The following is a 25,967-nucleotide window of genomic DNA, read 5'->3' as shown; positions in this document are numbered from 1 at the left end:
AAAGGGTACCCTCCTCTCTGCGCTGCACGTCTGTTACCTGCCATTTCAGATGTGATAAGAGCAGTGCTAAAGACTGCCCATTAGTGCCGGTAACATCACCGAGATCATTGCTAGGCGGAAGCCTCTGCCTAGCATACTGAAAAAAACTGGTATGTCACCAGCAGTAAACAAACAGCCCTTGTTCTGCACTATGCAGTGCAGGGCAAAGGGAAGCATCAAAGCTAGAAATGCTCAGATGCTCCACTGATATAGGCTAAATGTGTGAAGGGGAGCTGAACCCGGACAACCCCTTTAATGATGACAGTAAAAATAATAACTGCAATAACACTTTTAACGCTTTTTACCTTCGATATTTCATCCTTCAAAGTGTTGCTCTGCTTATAAAAATCCTCCTTCTTATTTGCCATGCGCAGTTCTAGAATGTCTCTAAGAAGGATAGAAAGAGAATTTTTAAGTTATTACAAATATCCTTAAAGGCTATTTACACCTTCAGAAGCATTTTACTCATACTCGGAGCTAACAAGCCGTCAGCTGAGCTGCCTGATGGGAAACAGTAAAAATACAGTCTGCTACTAAGGAATCTCAAGGCTGTACAGAGACAGGGGCTCACATTTTTTTATGAAATGACTATGGACAAACGGATTGATTTTTAGCTCCAAATGAGTACAATGCAAGAATAATAAAAAAATTGCAACAGACAGCAATAAATGCAAGCCCTAAAGTTTCCATCACAGATGCTTTACTTATGAGTTTACTTGCCCGAAGGGAGGAGGATGTTACATATATAAAGATGCTGTAAAATGGCAATGCCATAGTAATGGAACATTGGTGTCATGGAACCATGAACCAGACGTACAACAAGAGATAAGTGGAAATAAGAAGGCTTTATTGAAAATCAAGCTGTAGCAAAAGTCCAAACGGATGGCTAAACCGAAGCAGGGTCTTGCGTAGACAGAGGTCAGGAACCAGGAGGGTAGTCAGACGAAGCCTGGATCAGGAACCAGCAGGGTAGTCAGACGAAGCCAGGATCAGGAACCAACGGGGTAGTCAGACGAGGCCAGGATCAGGAACCAGAAGCAGCAGCAGTCTTTGCAGCATGTGAACACAGGAGGACCAAGCAAGGAACTGAAGCCACAGACCTTCTATATATATGAGCTAGGCATCCAGCTCCTCCCAGTGGGAAGGAGAAGCCGCAGGGTGGGAGAAACCCAGAAACCAAGATGGCCGCCAGCACATGTCAAACGAAGGAGAACAGTAAGAAGGTAAGACCATGACAGTACCTCCCCCTCAAGGGCCCCTCCTCCGCGGAGTAAGGAACGGTTTCTGATGGAAGCGTGCGTGGAAGGCTCGGAGCAAAGCAGGAGCATGGACATCTGCGGAGGGAACCCAGGAACGCTCCTCTGGACCATAACCACGCCAATGGACCAAAAACTGCAACCGACCGCGGACCAGGCGTGAGTCCAGGATATTGCTCACCTCATATTCCTCACGATTGCCCACTTGGACCGGACGGGGCCGAGGAACCGAGGAAGTGAAACGATTACACACCAATGGCTTCAACAGGGAGACATGAAACACGTTGGAGATCCGCATGCCAGGAGGAAGCGCAAGGGCATAGGCTACCGGGTTTACCCTGCGAAGCACTCGGAAGGGACCAACAAAGCGAGGCGCCAGCTTGGGAGTGGGCACTCGAAGGTTGAGGTTGCGGGTGGACAACCATACACGGTCTCCGACCTGGTAGGAAGGAGCGGGCGCTCGTCTGCGATCAGCCTGGAGTCTCTGGCGCTGCGCAGCAACCTCAAGGGACCTCTGGATCTGTACCCAAGAAGTACGTAGGACGGAAAGGTGATCCTCCACAGCCGGAGTATCCTGGGGAGAGAATACCTCCGGTAACACGGCAGGTTGGAACCCATAATTGGCCATGAAGGGAGACGTCCCAGAGGAAGAGTTCACCGCCGTGTTCCTGGCAAACTCAGCCCAAGGCAGGAGGTCAACCCAATTGTCTTGGTGATCGGAGACATAGCAACGAAGGAATTGCTCCAAGGCCTGATTGGATCGTTCTGCGGCCCCATTGGACTGAGGGTGGTAGGCCGAGGAGAAAGAGAGATGAATCCCCAACTGGGAGCAAAAGGCGCGCCAGAACCTGGACACAAACTGACTCCCCCGATCCGACACAATCTCCTTGGGCAAACCGTGCAACAGGAAGACCTCCCTGGCGAAAATCGTGGCCAACTCTTGTGCAGAGGGTAACTTCTTGAGAGGAACACAGTGGCACATTTTGGAAAACCGATCCACAATCATGAGAATGACCGTATGGCCTCGGGATGCAGGGAGGACCACAATGAAATCCATCCCCAGGTGTGACCATGGGCGCTCCCCGGTGGCTATGGGTTGCAAAAGGCCCAACGGAAGGTGCCAAGGGGACTTACTCTGGGCACAAACGGAGCATGCCGCTACATATGCGGCGATGTCGGAACGTAGAGAAGGCCACCAGAACAGACGTGAAACAGCCCAGGACAGCTGATTCTTTCCAGGATGCCCCGCGGCCTTGGAGTTATGGTAGGTTCGCAACAACCGAGTGCGCAACTCCTCAGGCACAAAACACCTGCCGTTGGGTCTCCCAGAGGGAGCACCAGATTGAGCCGCCAAAATCTGCTCACCCAGGGGAGAGGTCAGGCTGGTGCGAATGGCGGCCAGGATCTGATTCGGAGGTATGACCGAAGTCGGAATCGACTCCTCCCCGGACAGCTCGGAGTACTGCCGTGATAAGGCATCCGCTCTGATGTTCTTGGAACCGGGTAGGTAGGAGACCACGTAATTAAAACGTGACAAGAACAGAGCCCATCTGGCCTGACGTGGTGTCAATCTCTTGGCCTCAGAAAGGTAGGTCAGATTCTTGTGGTCCGTCAGGATGAGAACCGGAACCACCGATCCCTCGAGCAAGTGCCTCCATTCTTTAAGGGCCTGCACGATGGCCAATAACTCCCTGTCACCAATCTGATAGTTGCACTCCGCGGAAGACAGTTTCCGGGAGTAAAACCCACAAGGAAGCAGAGGACCCTCTGGTGTTCTACGCTGAGACAGAAGGGCGCCTACTCCCGTCTCAGACGCGTCCACCTCGAGGACAAAGGGCAACCCAGGGTTGGGATGCGACAGAATCGGAGCCGACACAAAGGCGGACTTTAGAGCCTCAAAAGCTCGGATGGCCTCGAGCGGCCAGACCTGGAAATTACTGCCCTTCCTGGTCAGATCCGTGAGAGGCTTGGCTAGCATGGAAAAGTCCCTGATGAACTTCCGATAATAATTGGCGAAGCCCAAAAAGCGCTGCAGGGCACGGAGACCACTGGGCTGGGGCCACTGTAAGACAGCCGAAACCTTCTCAGGATCCATGGAGAACCCCTCAGCGGAAATGATGTAACCTAAGAAGGTTACCTGGGATCGGTGAAATTCGCATTTCTCAAGCTTACCGAACAGCCTGTTCTCTCGTAACCGTTGCAACACTCGTCTGACATCCATAATGTGGGCCTCCATGGATTCAGAATATACCAAGATGTCATCCAAATAGACCACCACACACTGCTGCAACAGGTCACGGAAAACATCGTTGATGAATTCCTGGAAGACTGCGGGCGCATTGCACAACCCAAAGGGCATAACCAAGGATTCATAATGACCGGTCCTGGTGTTAAACGCGGTCTTCCACTCATCGCCCGCCTTGATCCTTACCAGGTTATATGCCGCCCTCAGGTCGAGTTTGGTAAAGACCGTGGCCCCTTTGAGGCGATCGAACAGCTCGGAAATCAAGGGTATCGGGTAAGCGTTCTTGATCGTGATGCGATTGAGACCCCTGTAATCGATGCAAGGCCTCAACTCACCGCCCTTCTTTTTCACAAAGAAAAATCCAGCCCCTGCCGGGGACGAGGATTTGCGAATGTGTCCGCGTGAAAGCGCCTCCCTCACGTACTCCTCCATGGCCTCATTCTCCGCTACCGACAGTGGATAGACTTTGCCACGAGGAGGAACGGCACCAGATTGTAACTCTATGGCACAATCGTATGGGCGGTGCGGAGGTAGGGCAACCGCGCGCACTTTATCGAATACATCCCGGTACTCTTCGTATTCAGGAGGCAACAGAGAGTCCGAGGAAGTACACAGCAACTTGACAGGCCCATGGATGCAACTAGCCCCACACTGCGGTGACCACGAGAGGATCTCGGCCGATCTCCAATCGAAAGTCGGATTATGCTTCTGGAGCCAGGGGTACCCCAAGACCACCGAGTAGTGTGGAGACGAAATCACCTGGAGACAGACCGACTCTCTGTGAACGGCACCAATGGCTATCCCCACTGGAAGGGTCTCATGAGTCACGTGTGGCGGCAGAAGGGGTCTGCCGTCTATCGCCTCAAGAGCCAGTGGGGAACCTCGAGGCTGCAGAGGAATGGAATTGGCGGCAGCGAACACACTATCAATGAACAAACCACCAGCACCAGAGTCCACCAACGCCTGGGTCGTCACCGAACCCCCGACCCAGGAGAGGACAACAGTGATCAGTGGCTTGTCAACACGGGAAACCGGGGACGAGGAGACTCCACCCAAGATCTGCCCCCGACAGGATCTCAGGTGCGAGCGTTTCCCGGACGGTTCGGACATGCCAACCGAAAATGCCCACCGAGACCACAGTACATGCATCGGCCCTCGCGTCTCCGGAGTACCCTCTCCCCCTCGGACAGGCGAGCAAACCCCAGTTGCATGGGTTCACCCCCAGACAAGTCAACCCCAGGAGGCGTGGGAGGAGAGGGAGGCACGGGTGGGACAGCAAACGTAGGCGCCAATCTGTTAGAAGACCTCCGCAGGCTCTCCTTAAAGGAAGGTCTCTCCCTGAGTCTGGTGTCAATCAAAATCAGGAAAGAAATAAGAGACTCGAGCTCCACTGGTAGGTCCTTAGCTGCAACCTCATCCTTCAAGGCATCCGAGAGACCATGAGAGAAAGCAGCGACCAGAGCCTCATTATTCCAGCCCACCTCTGCTGCCAGGGTACGAAACTCAATGGCGTATTCAGCTACAGATCGTGAACCCTGTCTGATGGACATAAGGAGCTTCGCAGCAGAGGCAGCCCGAGCCGGCACATCGAATACCCTCCGAAGGGAAGCAACAAAACCGGAAAACTCGGCAACCACCGGATTGTTGTTCTCCCATAAAGGGCTGGCCCAGGCCAAGGCCTTGTCCGAGAGCAGCGAGATCAAGAAGCCCACCTTTGATCTCTCAGTAGGAAAGGCATGTGGCAGCAACTCGAAATAAATGCCCACCTGGTTAAGGAAACCTCGGCACTGAGTTGGCTCTCCCCCAAAGCGCTGTGGAAGGGGGGCAGAACCGGTCATACCCCGAGACACCGCAGGCGCAGCAACAGGTGTCGGGGTAGACTCTGGCGCAACAACCGGAGCGGCAGTAGGAGCGGGCCCAGGAGCGACAACCGACCCATCGGCAACGGAAGCGAAATGAGCCGTGCGTTCAAGCAGGGTTTGCAACGCCACAGCGAACCGACCCAACAGGTGATCCTGCTGATCAAGTCTGGCAACCAGCGTAGGTAGCGAGAATGGCCCTGTACCGTCAGAATTCATGGCTTGGTCCTAATGTCATGGAACCATGAACCAGACGTACAACAAGAGATAAGTGGAAATAAGAAGGCTTTATTGAAAATCAAGCTGTAGCAAAAGTCCAAACGGATGGCTAAACCAAAGCAGGGTCTTGCGTAGACAGAGGTCAGGAACCAGGAGGGTAGTCAGACGAAGCCTGGATCAGGAACCAGCAGGGTAGTCAGACGAAGCCAGGATCAGGAACCAACGGGGTAGTCAGACGAGGCCAGGATCAGGAACCAGAAGCAGCAGCAGTCTTTGCACCATGTGAACACAGGAGGACCAAGCAAGGAACTGAAGCCACAGACCTTCTATATATATGAGCTAGGCATCCAGCTCCTCCCAGTGGGAAGGAGAAGCCGCAGGGTGGGAGGCTACAAGAAACCCAGAAACCAAGATGGCCGCCAGCACATGTCAAACGAAGGAGAACAGTAAGAAGGTAAGACCATGACAATTGGTTAATCAGAAGAAATATGATACTCATTCTGTACTGACACTTCTATTGTGTCTGTAATGCTTACAATGGGAGAAGCTAAATTTGGGTAGGACAGTTGTATAAATTGTGTGATTGACAGATCTGGGCTAAAGCCCTGCTGTATAGTCCTGCCCCAGGAGAACACTATCAGTATTACATCGAGGGTATATACAGTATATATCTACGATGACAGTAACACAGTATATATGCAGTGATCTCACAGCATAGCAGCGCCAGATGCAAATCTAAAGGCGCCTTTACAAAGGCTGACCGAGCAGGCAATTATTGGGAACGAATCGTCCGTTCCCAATAATTGCCTGCTCGTTAGAGGAGGTGAACATAGCCTAAACCTCCTGTCGCAGCCATAGAGAAACCATGAGAGTATGAATGTAACATATATTAGAAATATTTTTCACTTTCTGTACTGAAGTCATGTCGCACTACAACCATAGCTCTAATATGCAAGGAATTGCGCACCATAATCTCCCATCACTGTCACAGTGGTATATACTGTGCCCTCTGACATACAACTCACATTTTGTTTGAGGTATCCATTGACTGTTTCTTCTCTATGTCAAGTTTATTTGTCAGTCTTCCATGTGAAGCTTGCAAAAGTAAAACCTTGCCCTTTATAGAAGATATATTCTAAAAAAAATAAAAATAATAACAACTTTCACAATATTCTCTGTAATAAGAAGTCACACACAGTACTATATTTGCGATCTATGGCTTCCAAATTCACCTGATTCATTGACTATACTGGGCTAAGGACAGGAGCAGAACACCTGCAGTAACTTCAAGAGGCTGCCAAAAAGCTACTGCCTCACATGATATCTTTTAATCTACTGTACTTTTCAGGCAGGAGGCCAAATCAGAGTCCATCACTGCCACAATTAAAGGGGTTGTCCACTTTCTTTATATTGATGATCTATTCCTATTGATGACCTTCCTATTCACTTGAATAGAAAGGAACCGTCCCATTGAAGTGAATGGGATGGCTGAGATCTAATTACACCTGATCACTGCTGCGTTTGTAACGGCGATATCAAGCTTGCAAAATACTTTCAAAATATAACAGGTGGTATTGAATCACATTGGATACTGACGGGGTGATCTTATCCTAGCGTCAGTTCCAGTAATATCATACCACATGCAAAGGCAATACACTACATAGAGCACCATAATATGGGCACATAAGTAAGCTGACACAAAACAATATTCCCACAGCCATGTAGTTCTACTTACTGTAGTACCACAATGTGGGTAGAGTATATAACGTGACACTACTTTGGGGGGAGACAACATAGTGGGGCTGATTTACTAATCCTATAGAGGGCGTAAGCTTAGGAAAGCTATGTAGACCTGCACTAGATTTATCACAGATAGTATAGACACTTTCTATGACTCTATACCAACTATTGGCTGGATTAATGGGAGACCAAATTTTATGGCAGAATTGTGGAGCACTATTAGACCATGCCCATTTCCGATGAAACCACACCCCCATCTGGTAAGCCGCACCCTTTAGAACGTATAACTTGCTGCGCCAAATTGACCCAAATTGTGCAAAATTCTGGCAAGTTTCTGACAGTGTCCAGGTGCAATAAAGGCATATAAAATTATAATAAATTATCCATAGAATAAAAGGGATAACAATTTGATCGGGAGGGCCCTACAGCAGCTCCATACCCTGTGGAGCCTTCCTGAAATAGATAGGAAAGCTGGTCGGAAATGCACGCCACCGCTCAATTCATTTCTATGGGAGCTCCAGGATAGCCAGCCACTCCGTCCATTTTAGGAGGGCTTCACAGGGTACGAGGCCTCCATTTTCATGATCAGTGGGGTCCCAGCGGTAGGAACTCCACCGATCTTATAGTTATCCCCTATCCTGTTATAACTGGAATACCCCTTTAACATTACTAAAAGTGAGCCCCTGTGTCTTACACCGATACCAGTCCAATCTATTTAGGGTCCATTCACACGTCCGCAAAATGGGTCGCATCCGTTCCGATTCATTTTCAACGGGGCCGGAATGTGCTGTACGCATTTGCGGATCTGCACTTCCGCATCCGTGCTTCCGTTTCCGCAAAAAATAGAACATGTCCTATTCTTGTCCGCAATTGCGGACAAGATTAGGCATTTTCTATTATAGTGCCGGCGATGTGCGGTCCACAAATTGCGGAATGCACATTGCCAGTGTCCGTGTTTTGTGGATCTGCAGTTTGCGGATCCACTAAACACTTACGGACGTGTGAATGGACCCTTAGTTTGCTGCAAAGTGCATGTATGTTAGGTATTGTATTTCCATTAATATCTCATTTTACACTCAGACTCAGTTTACCGATATCTACAGTCACTTACCTCTTTCTCCGTGGTAACTTTCTCTTCCACATCGAAGAGCACTGACCTCCTCTGGCTGAGAGATACTTTCTTTTCTGCATTTCTGGCATCTTGTTCTTCAGTCTTTTTTTGTGTCTTCGCAATCTACATAGAGATGACAGCCAGTAGTGGGCATGCGTTTACGGCAAATACATTTTAGTTGTGAATGCAGTTTTGGGTACAAGTTTCTCAATATAAACTCTGCTCCATTCAACAGGGCTAACACCTAAAACTGCTTTAACAGCTAAACTACGGTATTTTATAGATATTGCTGAAATTATAGGATGATCAGGAACCTAATCAAGTATATTACAAAGCCCCATATGAAGGTTTATATAGCAAAATTACAGTATAAAATTAAGTATACTTATAGAAGCAAATACTTAAAAGTGATGTTGGGACTCATGAGGTCAATACCAATAGAGGATGAAGCCAGTATCAATCCATAAGCAACAGAAAGTTAATATCTTATGACTATGTGCACCTCGGCAGTTAGTCTATCAGTCTCCTCAATGAACTGCTGCCTTTCTATCGCCATATCCTCTTCCAGGTCGTCGGTTTTGTTCCGATATTCAATTACGGCCTCTTCAGCTTCTTTCCGCCTGGTGTGGGTCTCATTTACAAGAATACTCTGATGGGCTTTGCCTGCCATCTGCTGGTTTAGTAGATCAACTGCTTCTCGATGTTCGTCCCATAATGTTTCCCCCTGTTGACTACCAGAAATGAAAAGTGATTGGATATTCTCAGCACACGACATCTGATAAAGCAATATAATATTGACAGAAAAGGGGAAAATCCAGCACTAGGATGGAGTCCAGTCAAAATCCAAACTTTATTTAATCAGAGACAAAAACAGCATATCCTCAGAACCCCGATGGCCGGTCAATAGTACGATATACATGTTGTAAAGGATATCGGACCCTTTCTGTAAAGATGTCTAGTCATTATGTAAAAGGCATTAAAGTGTTCTACCAAGACTGACACTTTGTCATCTGTCCACAGGATAAGTGTCTGATTGGTGGAAGTCCCGCCATTTGTAAGAACGGAGGTCCCTATCCCTATATAAATGCAGTGGTGATTAAGCATGTGCACTGCCACTTCATTCAAAGTCTATGGGACTGCTGAAGATAGTCAAATACAGTGCTCAGCCATCTTCAGCAGTCCCATAGACTTTGAATGGAACAGCAGTGTGTAGGGTCGACCACTGCTCTATTCAAACAGGGAGGCAAGACCTCCATTCTCCCGGTGCCCGGACCTCCACAGGCCAGAAACTTATCCTGTGGATAGGTGATCTGTGTCAATCTTGGTATGATCCCGTTAAAGGGCATCTGTCAGCAGTTTTGTACCTATGACACTGGCTGACCTGTTAGGCTACCTTCACACTTGCGTTTTGGCTTTCCGTTTGTGAGATCCCTCATGGGCTCTCACAAGCGGTCTAAAACGGATCAGTTTTGCCCTAATGCATTCTGAATGGAAAAGGATCCGCTCAGAATGCATCAGTTTGCCTCCGTTCAGTCACCATTCTGCTCTGGAGGCGGACACCAAAACGCTGCCTGCAGAGTTTAGCTGTTCGCTTGACGAAACTGAGCCAAACTTTTGCTGAGATTTCAGTGTATAACAATCTTACCCATGATATGAAATTGTCACCAAATCCCATCTTCTTTAAAGGGACACTGACAGGCCCAATTAGCATATTGAGTTATATATATCACAGTACAGGTCATATAAAGTGTATTAGAATCATGTAAGTATCCCCCCTGCCCACCTTATAAATACGGAAATATAACGTTTTATAACCTGCTTGTCCGGTCTCCAATCTGCCCAAGGGGCGGCGTTTCATCTGAAAATGCGCCCAGCCAGCCGCTCCCAACTGCCGTTCTGAAGCCCCGCCCAGCTCATCAATATTCACGTGGCTGGGCGGCGGCTACAACTCTCCAGGTCTCGATCCTGCGCATGGGCAATCGAATCCTCCTGGCATTGATCGTGTGTAATCTTCTGCGCCTGCGCCCCGCCGTGGTTAGATCGCGCCTGCGTACACACCCTGCCTGCATCCCCGAGCCTCTGCCTCATGCGCATGCGCCAGACACTGTTCATAGCAGCAGCGCTTCAGGCGCATGCGCATGAGGCAGAGGCTCGGGGATGCAGGCAGGGTGTGTACGCAGGCGCGATCTAACCACGGCGGGGCGCAGGCGCAGAAGATTACACACGATCGATGCCAGGAGGATTCGATTGCCCATGCGCAGGATCGAGACCTGGAGAGTTGTAGCCGCCGCCCAGCCACGTGAATATTGATGAGCTGGGCGGGGCTTCAGAACGGCAGTTGGGAGCGGCTGGCTGGGCGCATTTTCAGATGAAACGCCGCCCCTTGGGCAGATTGGAGACCGGACAAGCAGGTTATAAAACGTTATATTTCCGTATTTATAAGGTGGGCAGGGGGGATACTTACATGATTCTAATACACTTTATATGACCTGTACTGTGATATATATAACTCAATATGCTAATTGGGCCTGTCAGTGTCCCTTTAATGTTGTAATCAAAAAGGGACATTCTATAGTATCAAACGCCTTTGAGGCGTCTATGGTAACAATCAGGCGTTCACCACAATTTGTGGGTTCAAGCTAGGTGTTCAAGAAATAGCACATAATATTATCGGTTGTAGTTTTGCCTGCCATAAATCCTGTCTGATCCTCATGAACAAGCCTCGAAACCACACCTCTAAGTCTAGTTGCCAAAATCCTAGCCAATATTTTGTTATCAGTATTGATTAACCAGATGGGACGATATGAGTCCGGAAGAGTTGGATCTTTTTTGGGTTTTAAAATCAATGTAATTAAAGCTTCTCTTAATGAGTCTGGCAGTTTCCCTACCGCCCTCGACTCATCCCCACATTACCAATAATTTCAGGGTTAATATTTGTTTATATTGGACATAGACTTCAAGCAGAATACCATATATTCCTGGGGCCTTCTTCTTTGTGATCCTGGATAGAACTTTATCCACTTCCGAGATATTTAAGGGGGCTTCCAGGGTCTCACATTGATCTGTTAACCTAGCGATCGTAATTTCCTCCAAAAACTGTTGTATTTGAGCCAAGTTCTTATTTATCTTACTACTACTATAACTATATATATGTATATGTATATATATATATATATATATATATATATATATATATATATATACACACAGTACAGACCAAAAGTTTGGACACACCTTCTCATTCAAAGGGTTTTCTTTATTTTCATGACTATGACAATTGTAGATTCACACTGAAGGCATCAAAACTATGAATTAACACATGTGGAATTATATACATAACAAAAAAGTGTGAAACAACTGAAAATATGTCATATTCTAGGTTCTTCAAAGTAGCCACCTTTTGCTTTGATTACTGCTTTGCACACTCTTGATGAGCTTCAAGAGGTAGTCACCTGAAATGGTCTTCCAACAGTCTTGAAGGAGTTCCCAGAGATGCTTAGCACTTGTTGGCCCTTTTGCCTTCACTCTGCGGTCCAGCTCACCCCAAACCATCTCGATTAGGTTCAGGTCCGGTGACTGTGGAGGCCAGGTCATCTGGCGCAGCACCCCATCACTCTCCTTCATGGTCAAATAGCCCTTACACAGCCTGGAGGTGTGTTTGGGGTCATTGTCCTGTTGAAAAATAAATGATGGTCCAACTATCTGTGTCGCACAAAGACACGGTGGTTGGAACCAAAGATCTCAAATTTGGACTCATCAGACCAAAGCACAGATTTCCACTGGTCTAATGTCCATTCCTTGTGTTCTTCAGCCCAAACAAGTCTCTTCTGCTTGTTGCCTGTCCTTAGCAGTGGTTTCCTAGCAGATATTCTACCATGAAGGCTTGATTCACACAGTCTCCTCTTAACAGTTGTTCTAGAGATGTGTCTGCTGCTAGAACTCTGTGTGGCATTGACCTGGTCTCTAATCTGAGCTGCTGTTAACCTGCGATTTCTGAGGCTGGTGACTCGGATGAACTTATCCTCCGCAGCAGAGGTGACTCTTGGTCTTCCTTTCCTGGGGCGGTCCGCATGTGAGCCAGTTTCTTTGTAGCACTTGATGGTTTTTGTGACTGCACTTAGGGACAGTTTCAAAGTTTTCCCAATTTTTCGGACTGACTGACCTTCATTTCTTAAAGTAATGATGGCCACTCGTTTTTCTTTACTTAGCTGCTTTTTTCTTGCCATAATACAAATTCTAACAGTCTATTCAGTAGGACTATCAGCTGTGTATCCGCCTGACTTCTTCACAACGCAACTGATGGTCCCAACCCCATTTATAAGGCATGAAATCCCACTTATTAAACCTGCCAGGGCACACCTGTGAAGTGAAAACCATTTCAGGTGACTACCTCTTGAAGCTCATCAAGAGAATGCCAAGAGTGTGCAAAGCAGTAATCAAAGCAAAAGGTGGCTACTTTGAAGGACCTAGAATATGACATATTTTCAGTTGTTTCACACTTTTCTGTTATGTATATCATTCCACATGTGTTAATTCATAGTTCTGATGCCTTCAGTGTGAATCTACAATTTTCATAGTCATGAAAATAAAAAAAAACTCTTTGAATGAGAAGGTGTGTCCAAACTTTTGGTCTGTACTGTATATCTTCAAAATATTCTTTGAGCAGTTCTTTTTTAGCCCCTTGTTCAGTAATTTTATGTCCTGATTTGTCTACTAAACAATGGATGTAGTTTTTTTTTAGTTTTTTTTATCTGGGTCGCTACTAATGCTGCTAGCTTTTTACCCGGGATATGAGCGTAAATATAATTATTTCTCACATAATTTTCTTTTTGGTGTTCCGCCAATAAGAGCCGCTCATCTTCCAGTTTGGACACTTTTCTATCCACTCTTCATAGTTTTTATCTATGGGATTTTTAATATACTTTTTTTCATGTTTTTCCACCTCTTGTTCCAAATCCATAATTTTTTTTCCTTGTCCCTTTCTTATATATTGCTGTATATTTTATAAAACTCCCTCTAATATAAGCCTTTGCAGCCTCCCATACTATATTATTTGCCGCTGACCCTTCATTTATATCAAAATATTCCGTTATCTCTTTCGAAATCCTATCGTGTATCCCTAGTATATTTATCCAACCTATATTTATGTGCAACCCTCTTGTTTTATCGCGCTTATACTTATAATGATTGGATTGTGGTCCTGAGATCCCACGCTGTCCATATTTCACCTGTTCAATATCAAACGAGCCTTTATTATTAGTAAACACTAAATCAATCCGTGATAAACTCCTATAGGTCTTTGAAAAAGAGGAGTATTCTTTTTAATTTGGGGTGCATTACCCTCCAAATGTCAATCCATCCCATTTCTTCTGTGATATTTTTTAACTTAGATCCCGTGCTGAAAATTTGAGCATTACCAGCTCTGCATCTATTTTACTGTCCATAACATTATTGAAATCACCCATTACTAAAAGTGGTTTATCCCCTACCTTAAGCACAAAATCGTGAATTTTTAATAAAACATTTATTTTAAAGAGTGGCGGTATATAAATGTTTGCTAATATCCATGGTCTTCCTTCCAATAAGCAATCAAGACATATCGACCTTCCTCATCTATCGCTATTTTCCCTATTTTAAGGTCTATGTCGCGGTGTATTAATACACTCACCCCTCTAGCGTATGATGAGTAAATTGAATGAAAAGAGTGCTGTATCCGCGGCCTAGACAACCCACTTATCGTTTCACCTATCAAATGTGTCTCTTGTAGACAAACTATAGCAGGTAGGGATCTATGTATTGCATCAAAAACTGCCACTCTCTTTCCACCCCTAATTAGTCCCCTGATATTCCAAGAGATAATTCTCATAAAGACCTACTTATGTCTCTAGCTATTTCCAGAGTGTAGTTGGAGGGGCCCCGGGGGAGAGAGAGAAGGCCGAGGGAGAAAAATATATAAATAAAAATAAAAAATGATGGGCATCTTTAATTAGGATGAAAGATGCTCGATTATCATCAGCACATCTCGCTGTGTAATCAGGGATGTTCTGCCGATAATCAACAGAACTGAATGAGAAGGAATGACTGCAGTAGCGATCATTCCTTGCAGATTCAGTTTGCATCTGCCTGTGTAGATAGGCGTCTTATCATCGGCGCCCGCATTGCCCAAACATCAAGCCCTAAGTAAACGACTTCCTATAAACACGTATCTAACATACAAAACAGTTCAAAGTAAATGAATTTACCTCAAAAGTACATTAACTCTTCAAGATCTTTCTTCTTCTTTCCAGTTCTTTCCAGTTCCAGGTTGATGTGTTTCAATTTGTTTTCTAACTGAAGCCTCTCTGAAGCAATGGACTCCCGAGCGCTAGTAACGGCATCTAGTGACAGTAAGGCCACATCCCTGTCATTCATCACAAACTGATGCAGTGGGTTCATTCACATCCATGCATGACAAAAGGAACCAATATTTAAAGGGCTTATCCAAAGCTGTATTGTATTGTCTGTATGAGGGTCCTGGCATTGTTGGTGCTGGGGCTTTACAGATTTGGATAACCCTTTTAATAATGCAGCATGAAAAACTTACTTAATTAATGGAGCCCACCTACTGAGCTGGACACACATGCTCAATTCCATCCTTCAACTGCCACCAGCCCTATCTACTGTTTGAAGTTGTGACAGTTACATGGAGAGAACTGCGGCAGAAGGAGCACGCTTCTTGAGAAAGGACACACCCCCTCAACTGTGACGCTGGGTTCACACCTGAGCGTTCTGAAAGGAGCGCTCTGTATGCGCGATTGTACCGGCGTTTACAATCGCGCATACAGAGACAAGCGAACGCCCATTGTCGCGCGTTCCCGAAAGTCTATGTACGGGAACGCGCGACAAAACGCCCCAAAGAAGCTCAAGAACTTTTTTGAGCGTAGGGCGTTTTTCAGCGCGTTTGAACGCGCTGTAAAACGCTCAGGTGTGAACCCAGCCTGATACGGGAGAGAGCAGTAGAAAAAAAAAAAAAAAAAAGAACAGGCCTCCTAAGCTACCAGCCTGAAGAAATCCAGCAGAGCAATTGGAACAATGAATGGGGAGATCTCTAGATCCATGTGAGGTACAGGGCTGGTTCTAGTATTGTTAGAAAGAGACTTTCATGTCCTATATTATGTCAGATTTTCAATTTTTACATCAGTCATGGGAGAACCCCTTTAATTTCTTAGGTTATTATGGTTGTGTGGATACCTAGTAGGTGTAATTCTTTTCTTTATTCATTTAATGCATGTTGAAGAAAGATTGGATTACACTTACCGGTAATCGGTTTTCTTTGAGCCTATGACAGCAGCCCTGGAGAGACCGCCTCCACCTTCCCAGGACAGGAAACAGAAACGCATTTTAAAGGAGGAGATCATCCCCTCTATCTCCAGTCCTTTTCTCAAGAACTAAGAGACATAACAACCTAACAATATATATATTTTTTTGCTTCTTTCTTTTTTATTTTAGGGTACTTTCACACTAGCGTTTTTCTTTTCCGGTGTTGAGTTCCATCCTAGGGGCTCTATACCGGAAAAGTACTGATCAGTTTTATCCTAATGCATTTTGAATGGAGAGCAATCCGTTTAGGATGCATCAGTTCAGTCTTTATGCCTTTTCAGGACGGAGATAATACCGCAGCATGCTGCGGTTTTATCTCCGTCCAAAATTCCGAAACACTTGCCGGAATTGACATGCATAAGTGTCATATCCTGGAAAACGAATCCGACGTTGCGGTCTGCGCATGCTCAGAACGCAAAAAATGTGAAAAAAATTAATGCAGGATCCGTCCTTCCGGATGACACCAGAGAGACGGATCCGGCATTTCAATGCATTTGTCATACAGATTAGGATCCTGATCCGTCTGACAAATGCCATCAGTTTGTAAACGTTTTGACGGAACCGGCAGGCACCCACACATACATATCTATACCTCTATACAATTTTTATATAGGGTTGGGAATTAACCAGGTGCTGTCATAGGCTCAAAGAAAACCGATTACCGGTAAGTGTAATCCAATCTTTATTTTTCGCCTATGACAGCACCCCTGGAGAATAGGCAATAATTTTTATAGGGTGGGACCACAGCCTGAAGTACTTTACGACCAAAGGTAAGACCTTCATTAGAAGGTAACTGTAGTCTATAGTGTCTAAAAAAAACTTATGTGGAGAGCTCCAGTAGCTGCCTTACAAATCTGCTCTATAGAGGCAGAAGCTCTCTCTGCCCATGACGTGGAGACTGATCTCGTAGAGTGAGCCCCAAACCCAGAGGGCGGAACAATCCCTTTAGAAGAGTAAGCTAAGGAAATGGCCTGTCTAATCCACCTAGCAATAGTGTGAGAACAGGCTGCAGATCCCTTTTTTGCTCCCCGAAACAAAATCAGCAGACGTGAGGAGGATCTCCAAGGCCGAGTGACCTGTAGATATTACAAAATACATCTCTTAACATCTAGACAGTGGTACCGATTCCTTTTTATTTTAGGGGGGAATTCTATTTTTACAGACCGGGGATAACTTAGACACTGCTGTTATAAACCTCCTAATCCAAGGACGTTCCTGCCTCTGATGGCAGGGAGACTCTGTACTAAGGCTATTCTGATTGCATCCAATTCCCTAAAATTGTGCGAATGGGACAGAGATTTGTTGTCCCGATTCCCCTGCAATGGCAGGGATCCCACATGGGCTCCCCAACCGGATGGGCTCGCATCCGTGGTTAAGGGGATAACCGCCTCCCTGGTCGAAGGAACTCCTCTTTCTAGGTTTTTTAGTTCCATCCACCACCCCAAGGAATCTAGGGTCTGGGAAGATAGAGATATCTCTGTGTCCAGAGAGGGGAGACTTCCGTCCTAATCCAGTAGGATCTGAAGCTGAAGAAGCCTTGAATGGTACTGGGCAGTGTTCCCTCTAAGCCTTGGCAGCTGCTGAGTGGGGTCGGCTCAGAGCTGGGCACAGCGCCATCAAAGGTGGGCGATAGGAAAACCTAAGATAATTGTCACTTCAAAGAGCATACAAACCTCTGCACCATCCCATACAATACAGTATAACCCCTGCACCATCCCGTACAATATACAGTATAGTCCTCTCTGTGATCACTGGACATTGCTCTCCATATAAAAACCATACAGGGGAAAAAAAATCTTTGATCCAGAGAACTTACATTGAAAAACTAATAACCAAGAGGCTAAACAAAACCCAGTTTCTGACCCTTATGTTAAAACATAACTTTCATTTGATTGCGCTAATACCTAAACACCTAAAGGAAAAAAATAATTTAAAAAAGCTGCTGTTTCTCTAGATGACCTTATGTTGATAGTAGTGGTAATAGAGTCTCAAGGGTCTATAAAAGCAGCTACACTATTTTTACAAACCATTGAGACTCTATTAACACTACTATCAACATAAGGTCATCTAGAGAAATAGTAGGTTTTTATTTTTTTTCCTTTCTCTTTAGGTGTTAAAATAGAACTTTAATTAGATTGCTCTAACACCTAAACACCTAAAAGGGGAAAAAAAAGAAAGACTGTGCTGGTCTGGTGGCGCTGCTGTGGGCTGTGGCAGGGCCGGGGTGAAAAGGGGAGAAAAATAAGTTATAAAAAAGTCTGATAAATACCAGTGTGAATGAAGGACTATTGAAAAGGGGTTAATAACTACTGAAGGCCCTTCACAGTAGTTATTAACCCCTTTCAGCAGTCCCCCAGTCACAGTATTTATTAACCACTTCAGCAGTCCCCCATTCACCGTATTTATTAACCCCTTCAGCAGTCCCCCCTTCACTGAAGAGGGGACTAGTGAAAGGGGTTAATAACTACTGTGACCGGGGGACTGCTGAAAGGGGTTAATAACTACTGTGAAGGGCCTTCAGTAGTTATTAACCCCTTTCAACAGTCCTTCATTCACACTGGTATTTATCAGACTTTTTTATAACTTATTTTTCTCCCCTTTTCACCCCGGCCCTGCCACAGCCCACAGCAACAGCAGCGCCGCCAGACCAGCAGTCTTTCAATTTCTTTCAGACCAGACACGGCTGAGACGTAAAGCTGCCTAGGCTACCACTTAATCCAAAACCACTACCTCAGCGAACTCTGTGCCCACGCTCCTCAGAGTTCCCTTCTTTCTCCCGCGAATCCCGCAGCGCCAATGAGTGCACAAACAGCGCTGCGGTGTGTGACGTCAGTGCGGTGCAGAAGGAACACAGTGACGACTGACGTTATGTAGGCGGTGCCCCGCTGTGCTGAGCCGCACAAGTCTACGAGGAGGACGTCAGGCGCTGTCACGCACATGAGTCTGACAAGTGACGACAAGTGCTGGCATTTTGCCAGCAGCGTTAGCGAACTAGGCTGAGTGAGCGGGCATTATAAAATTGTGAGCGGGGCCACAATAATTGCTGCGCGGCCGCCCACCCGCGCAGCTTAGAGGGAACACTGGTACTGGGCCCATTCCACCCCTGGAATAGTGGCTGTCATGAGACCCAGTACGACATGGCTCCTCTTATGGTGACTGACGGAGACAAGTGAAGAAGCTGAACTCTTGATCTGATTAGTAAAACTATTTGCAGAGGTAGCAGGCGCTTCTGGGAACAGGAGTCCAAAATAGGAAACTGGAGTCCATTCCTAGGAAACTGCATCTCTGGCTTGGGCATAAACTGGATTTTTCTAGTTTATGTCCCATCCCAGCTTCTCTAGAACTTCCCTCAACCAGGCAATCTGACCTGGCTGGGCCACCAGCAGAAAATCGTCTAGGTATGGTATAATGATGATCTCCTTTCTCCCTGACGTGGGCCATCACCTCCGAAACAATCTTTGTGGAAACCCTTGAAGCTTGAGCAAGGCCAAAGGATAACAACCGGAATTTAAGATGTAGAATCTCTCTCTTTAACTGGACTGCTACCTTCAGAAACCTCTGGTGGCTGGGGACAATTGACATGGGGACCCCTCTGTCAATTCCTGCTCTGGGACTCTTACTAACATCCCTTTTTTCTATCAGGGAATAAAACCTCTGAGATGATGGCAGATTGTTTTGCGGGATCTGAATGGTAATCTGTCTAGCCTCTCTACTGGAAAACTCTGAAATTTTAGTTTTAGGCCCTCCCCTATCACAGAATGTATCCAAGGGCTGTTGGAGATCTTCTGCTACTGAGGTGCAAAAAGAGACAGACAACCCCGAACAGGTGCTCTTGCATCATTGGGACTGCTTTTTTGTGGCATCTGACCCAGAAAAAAGAAATCCCTTACTCTTCTTACCCGGACCTGTAAATTGTTTTGCTCTTTCTTTCCCCTTAAAGACCCCCTTATTAAATCTGGGTGCCTGACTAACAGAGGGAAAGCCCTTCTTCTTGTCCGAAGCCTTTTCTAGTAAATCGTCAAGGACAGGCCCAAACAAAAACTCTCCATGACAAGGGATAGCACAAAGATTTGCCATGGAACTAGTATCCCTATTCCAGCCTTTCAACCAAATAGCCCACTGGGCAGAGTTGGATAAGATGGAAGCCCTAGCGGAAAATCTTAAGGTATCCGCAGAAGTGTCAGCTAAGAAATCCAAGGCATTATCTATAGTAGGGAAGGTAGAAAGTAACTGCTCCCTGGGTGTACCCCCCATAATGTGAGCCTCTAACTCCCCCATCCACACCTTCAGGGGCCTGGCAACAGACGTAGCGGTAATAGCAGGTTTAGAAGCCGCCGTGGAGGCTTCCCAATTTTTCTTTAAATCATCAAAGGGGAGTGTGGCTTTCTTGAACATTCTTGCTACCGGGGCATCAAGTTTTGGGGCCCTATCCCAGGGAGCAGACACTTCACCGAAGAAGGGATGAAAAACTTTCTATCAGGTCTTTTCCATTCTCTGGTAATCACCTTTTTCTTCTTGGGAGCTAAACCTTCAAACATAGAGTCCTGGACTGGGCTTGTGATCCTCCAACCCCATAGTAGCCCTAACCGCCTTTACCAAGGAGTTAGTGTTCTCCACATGAAATAGTGGTCTCCCTGCGGCCTCATCCTCAGAAGACTCGTCTGATGACCCCCACTATCCAGAAAGTATATCACTGTCACTGAAGGGGGAGTCCTTAGCAGCAGCAGAAGTACTGGGGCAGTGCTTTATCAAACCGCTAACAGACTCTCTGACCTCTTCACGTATCATCTGTTTAATGCTGCCCATAAAAGATGGAGCTTCCTCCTCCATTAACTTGCTGATACACCGCTGACATATGGGTTTTGCCCAGGCAGAAGGAAGTTTCTTCTTACACACACCACATCCCCTTTCCTTTACTCTGGAGGTCCTCCTAGAAGACTCCGTTGAAACCTAAGCAACAAGAAATTACTCCATAAGCATTAAGATAAATATTTCATGCTGGGGTATAACCCCTCTTATCCAACCGTGGTACCGATGTATCATTGGTGGTCTCAGTGGGTTCAACGCGCTGAGCCTGCTCCATGTTTCATACAGCCAACACCAGCCTCAATAGAGGAACTGCCACGTTTTTCCACCCAGCCGGCTGGGCTTTTCTCCTCGGCGCGTGCTCCTCTTCCAGTCCGCAGCGTCAGCTTCCTCCCACCGCCACAACCCGGAAGTAAAGGCTGAACAAACCAGCAGATCATCATGCGAACACGGCTGCAGAGGCTCGCAGGAGCCCAGGAAGGTCAAGACCCTCTCAGGAACCGGGACGGAGGACGGAAGGGGAAAGGATAGAGAAGGGAGCCCAGAATTCCGCAGCAGCTCCTAGAGGAGACTTACGCCGCACGGGTAACCCTCCACACACTATTACAATAGCTGGGGCCCCCGCAGCTCTTTTCCATTGATCTTTTTCCAGTGGATCCGATTCCCTCCTGCCCCTTAGGACAGGAAACAGAACTGGAGATAGAGGGGATGATCCCTCCTTTAAAAGGCGGTTCTGGTTCCTGTTTCCTGTCCTGAGGAAGTGAAGGCGGTCTCTCCAGGGGTGCTGTCATAGGCGAAAAAGAAAATTTATTTTACACTAAATAATCACATTTTTGCTAACTTTTTATTATTTTAAATTTTGTACACTTTTTTATTACTGTTAGTGTAATAGCATACTCAGGTATGCTATTACATTATGATCTGCACCACAAGCTGCTGTTAGGGCCACACTTCATGTAGGCTTATGGTATAGACAGCCCTGGAGTCCTTTGGAGGTTCCCACAGCTGACTGCAGAGGGGTTACTCAGTCCCTGATCGTGTCAAAGGGGCTGCCACTCTTGTCTGCGATCTAACGGTTAAGCAACTGGAATAACAGGTTCTTTAGAACAGTAAGGGTTCGGCTACACGACATATGTCGCACGACAGCAAGAAAAGCAACAAAAAGGCTACAGCTACGCACCATTTGTCGCACAACTTCTTTTCACAGTTGCGCAACTTTTTTTGTAATGGTAGTCAATGGTGTCACAATGCGACAGTCGCAGCACGTCGCATTGTGACACCATTGACTACCATTATAATAAAATGTTGCGCAACTTTTCTGTAACAAGAGGTCTTGCGACAAATGTTGCCGTGTAGCTGAACCCTTACCGGTCCATCATGCGGGGGTTAAGATACGCCTATGCCGAAGTACGACTACTGAAAGTTACCTTCAATCTCTCTTGTGATGATCCTTGGCAGATGCAAAATTTTATATCGTAACTTGCTGTTTTCTATGGTCTCCACCTCCAGAAGCTCCCGTGTTTTCCTTCTGATGTCTTCCTAAATGATGGAGAAAATAAAATTGGTCCCACATGACACATTAGAAGAAAGCTTTGTGGCTCTAGGGACTGGAATGTGAGATATTGAAATCATTATTCTACTAACCAAAAAGCTAAGACGACTTGTAATATCCCTTCCTAATTATGTAGACTTACCGGAAGAGAATCAAATCAGGTAGTGGTGAGCTAGTGAGTTATTTGGGAAATTCCACCTTAAAAGGACCTGTCACCATGAAATGCACTGCAATCTGCAGACAGCGTGCTACAGGAGGAGCTGAGCACGGATATATGGTTTGATGGGAAAAGATTGAGAGAGACAATTAAACCTGTAGTTTATACATTTCAATATCTGCTATTTCTGATTTCATCGTTCACAGGGGAAGGAGGGGTTTTTAGTGACTGACAGCTATCCCTGTATACACACTTACACAGAGAATTGCTATCAATCACTGATAACACCCCTGTGAACAAAAAAGTCAGAAATAGCAGAGATATAAAAGTATAAATTACAAGTTTTACAGAATCTTCTCCTATAACACTAACATTTTTTTATGACAGGCCCTCTTTAAATATTAAATACAGTCTCAAACTGAAATGACAGACTGGTTGTATGGAGAGATTCCCACATCCAGTTTTATAGATACATATGCAGTGCAACCCTAATCGTCCTGAATTTCTAATTCTCTGACCCTTACTTCTGGCACACATCCCTTTAACATGGAATCTATACAACTGAAGTGATCTACAAATATCAGAATGTTCATACAGTATATTTCCTTACATACACTGATGAGCCAAAACTTCCAAACCACCTGCTTAAAGTTTGTTTTTTTACACCTATCTATACTGAAAGCCTATCCACAGGATAGGCCATCAATATCTGTTTGGTGGTGGTCCGACACCCCTCACCTCAGAAGACCAGCTGTATCAAAGTAGCTCCGGCTCCGGAAGTGGGCACCAGAACTAAACTGCACCATCCATTGTGCAGCAGATGGAGCTTGTGATTACAGCACTTCAATGGGAGAGTCTACTACACAATGGATGGATCTGTGGAGTAGCAACTCTGAAACAGCTGATCGTCAGGATCAGTCATGGATGGCCTATCCTGAGGATAGGCCATCAATATAAAAGGAATGGACAACCCCTTTAATATTGTGTGAGTGCCCTCATGGCGCTAAAATATCTCTGACCCATTGAGGCAAGAATTCTGAAGGTGCCCAGTGGTATCCAGCACCAAGACGTTAGCAGCAGGTACTTTACATCTTGTGAAATATGAGGCATGGCCTCCATGGATCTGACTTTTTCCAGCACATTTCACAGATGCTCCATAGAAGTAACATCTAAAAGAAATTTGGAGGCCTTGAACTCCGGGAGATGTTCCTCAAACCATTCCTGAACACTTTTTGGAGCGTATTTTTGCAGTGTGGCAGGGGGCGTTATCCTGGATGTAAGGGGTCACTGCCATTAGTGGGTACCTCCGCCATGAAGGAGGGTACCTGTACTGTACAACAGGTTAGGTAGGTTGTTCACGGCAAAGTAACATCCACACAAATGCCAAGACCCAAGGTTTCCCAGCAGATGATACAACAGAAAAAACTATTCAGACCAGGCCACGTTCTTCCATCGCTCCATGATCCAGTTCTGATGTTCACATGCCCACTGTAGGCACTTTTGGCAGCAGCGTGGGCACTCTGATCAGTCTCTGGCTACACAGCCCCAGTGCCCTGTGTGGATTGGACCAGATGGATTGGACTCTGCTCCCCATGGGCATTCTTGAGTCTTGGTCGGTCCTTCTTTGGATCACTTTTGGTACCAACCACTGCATACTAGGAACGCCCCCTAGGAAATGCTGCGGCCCTCAGATCTTGAGGCTTGCCCATTTTACCTGCACCGAACACATTAGCTTCACTAAGTGACTGCTCGCTTGCTGCCTGATATATCCCACCCCTTGACCGACGCAATAGTCACGAGATCTGTCGGTGGTTTTAAAGTTATGGCTGATCGGTGTATATACCGTATACTGTGCGCTGCTCAGTCCATTCTTACCAATTCCTTCACAGCATCTGTCACCGTCCTCAAGTGCAGTGAGACGTCTTCATTAAAAGTTGGATGTTTGTCCTTCACCTGTTTATCTAAACGTAAAAAGGAGACACTGTAAGTCAATGTTCAAACATGGCGGATGTGCTGCAGATACTCCATGCGGAGTCCGCTACAAAGGGCAGTACAAAACCCAGTTCACACGTGCAGTAGATTCACTGTGGAGACTGACTGCTACACTGAAGAGGGGCACTCTGGTTGACAATTTATTGGGGCACTTTTAGGTTGGCACACTTATGGGCATTCTGGCTGGTACGGTTATGGGACGCTCTCCGCTCGGCACTGGTGTGGGGCGCTCTCCGCTCGGCACTGTGGTGGGGCGCTCTCCGCTCGGCACTGTGGTGGGGCGCTCTCCGCTCGGCACTGTGGTGGGGCGCTCTCCGCTCGGCACTGTGGTGGGGCGCTCTCCGCTCGGCACTGTGGTGGGGCGCTCTCCGCTCGGCACTGTGGTGGGGCGCTCTCCGCTCGGCACTGTGGTGGGGCGCTCTCCGCTCGCCACTGGCGTGGAGCGCTCCCAGCTTGGCACTGTTGTGGGGCGCTCTCTGCTCGGCACTGTTGTGGGGCGCTCTCTGCTCGGCACTGTGGTGGGGCGCTCTCTGCTCGGCACTGTGGTGGGGCGCTCTCTGCTCGGCACTGTTATGGGGCGCTCTCTGCTCGCCACTGTTGTGGGGCGCTCTCTGCTCGCCACTGTTATGGTGCGCTCTCTGCTCGCCACTGTTATGGGGCGCTCTCTGCTCGCCACTGGTGTGGGGCGCTCTCTGCTCGCCACTGGTGTGGGGCGCTCTCTGCTCGCCACTGGTATGGGGCGCTCTCTGCTCGGCACTGTTATGGGGTGCTCCCAGCTCGGCACTGTAATGGGGTGCTCCCAGCTCGGCACTGTTATGGGGTGCTCCCAGCTTGGCACTGTTGTGGGGCGCTCTCTGCTCGGCACTGTTGTGGGGCGCTCCCAGCTTGGCACTGTTGTGGGGCGCTCCCAGCTCGGCACTGTTGTGAGGTGCTCCCAGCTTGGCACTGTTATGGGGTGCTCCCAGCTTGGCACTGTTATGGGGCTCTCTCTGCTCGCCACTGTTATGGGGTGCTCCCAGCTTGGCCCTGTTATGGGGTGCTCCCAGCTTGGCACTCTTCAGGGGGTATGAGGCAGTGAATCCCTGGTACATCATGTCCTCCTGTGTAGTCAGTTGACCCTCACATAAACCAGTGACTGCAGTCTACTACGTGCATGGAGGACGCACCTCACACTGCAGATCAGTGCGCTTCCCTCAGCTGACAGGCGGCTGCCTCACCGACTCTTACCTACTGCCATGAAATGCTCCAAGACCACGGACACCGCCCTGCAGTCCGGCACCGGCAGAACCGAACTCATTATCCAATCTCCCGCGGGTGTTTTCCTCTCCTCAAAAAAAAATCACGGCCTACTTAACTCCCGAGCCGACAGGGTTACTATAGAAACCAGACGCGTCCTTCAACATACACCCCCGGCTTTAAGACAATGGAACAATCCGGCAGCACGTAACTTCTATGGACATAGACCGTACCAATAATGTTTGAGGGGAGAATATGTCTTCCTTTCTTACATTTACTATCGAGCAAATGGGCTGCAGAAAATGCCTATTAGCCCTTAACCCCCTTAACAGTGCAGAAACATAAGGTACAGTGAAGACTTGTAGTCTTGTTCAACTCCTAACATTTTAAAAGCCA

The 25,967-nt window shown here is 47.0% G+C and overlaps 1 protein-coding gene across 2 annotated transcripts in view; it reads right to left on the bottom strand.

Moving 5' to 3' along the window:
• The window catches only part of LOC122921505 (myosin-11-like), a 49,521-nt gene extending 23,863 nt beyond the window's left edge, over positions 1-25,658 (bottom strand). For both annotated transcript variants that reach the window (XM_044271509.1, XM_044271510.1), the window contains exons 1-8: positions 25,563-25,658; positions 24,219-24,304; positions 22,062-22,173; positions 14,712-14,846; positions 8,972-9,200; positions 8,470-8,592; positions 6,644-6,753; positions 345-426 (exon numbers count right to left, since the gene is read on the bottom strand). In XM_044271509.1, the coding sequence (XP_044127444.1) occupies positions 345-426; positions 6,644-6,753; positions 8,470-8,592; positions 8,972-9,139 (483 nt within the window). In that variant the 5' untranslated portion in view covers positions 9,140-9,200; positions 14,712-14,846; positions 22,062-22,173; positions 24,219-24,304; positions 25,563-25,658. The remainder of the gene's footprint in view (positions 1-344; positions 427-6,643; positions 6,754-8,469; positions 8,593-8,971; positions 9,201-14,711; positions 14,847-22,061; positions 22,174-24,218; positions 24,305-25,562) is intronic.
• Positions 25,659-25,967: the final 309 nt, after the last annotated feature.

This window comes from Bufo gargarizans, chromosome 11, assembly GCF_014858855.1.
Source record: "Bufo gargarizans isolate SCDJY-AF-19 chromosome 11, ASM1485885v1, whole genome shotgun sequence".
Lineage (NCBI taxonomy): Eukaryota > Metazoa > Chordata > Amphibia > Anura > Bufonidae > Bufo > Bufo gargarizans.
This window is presented reverse-complemented; position numbering and strand designations above follow the sequence as displayed.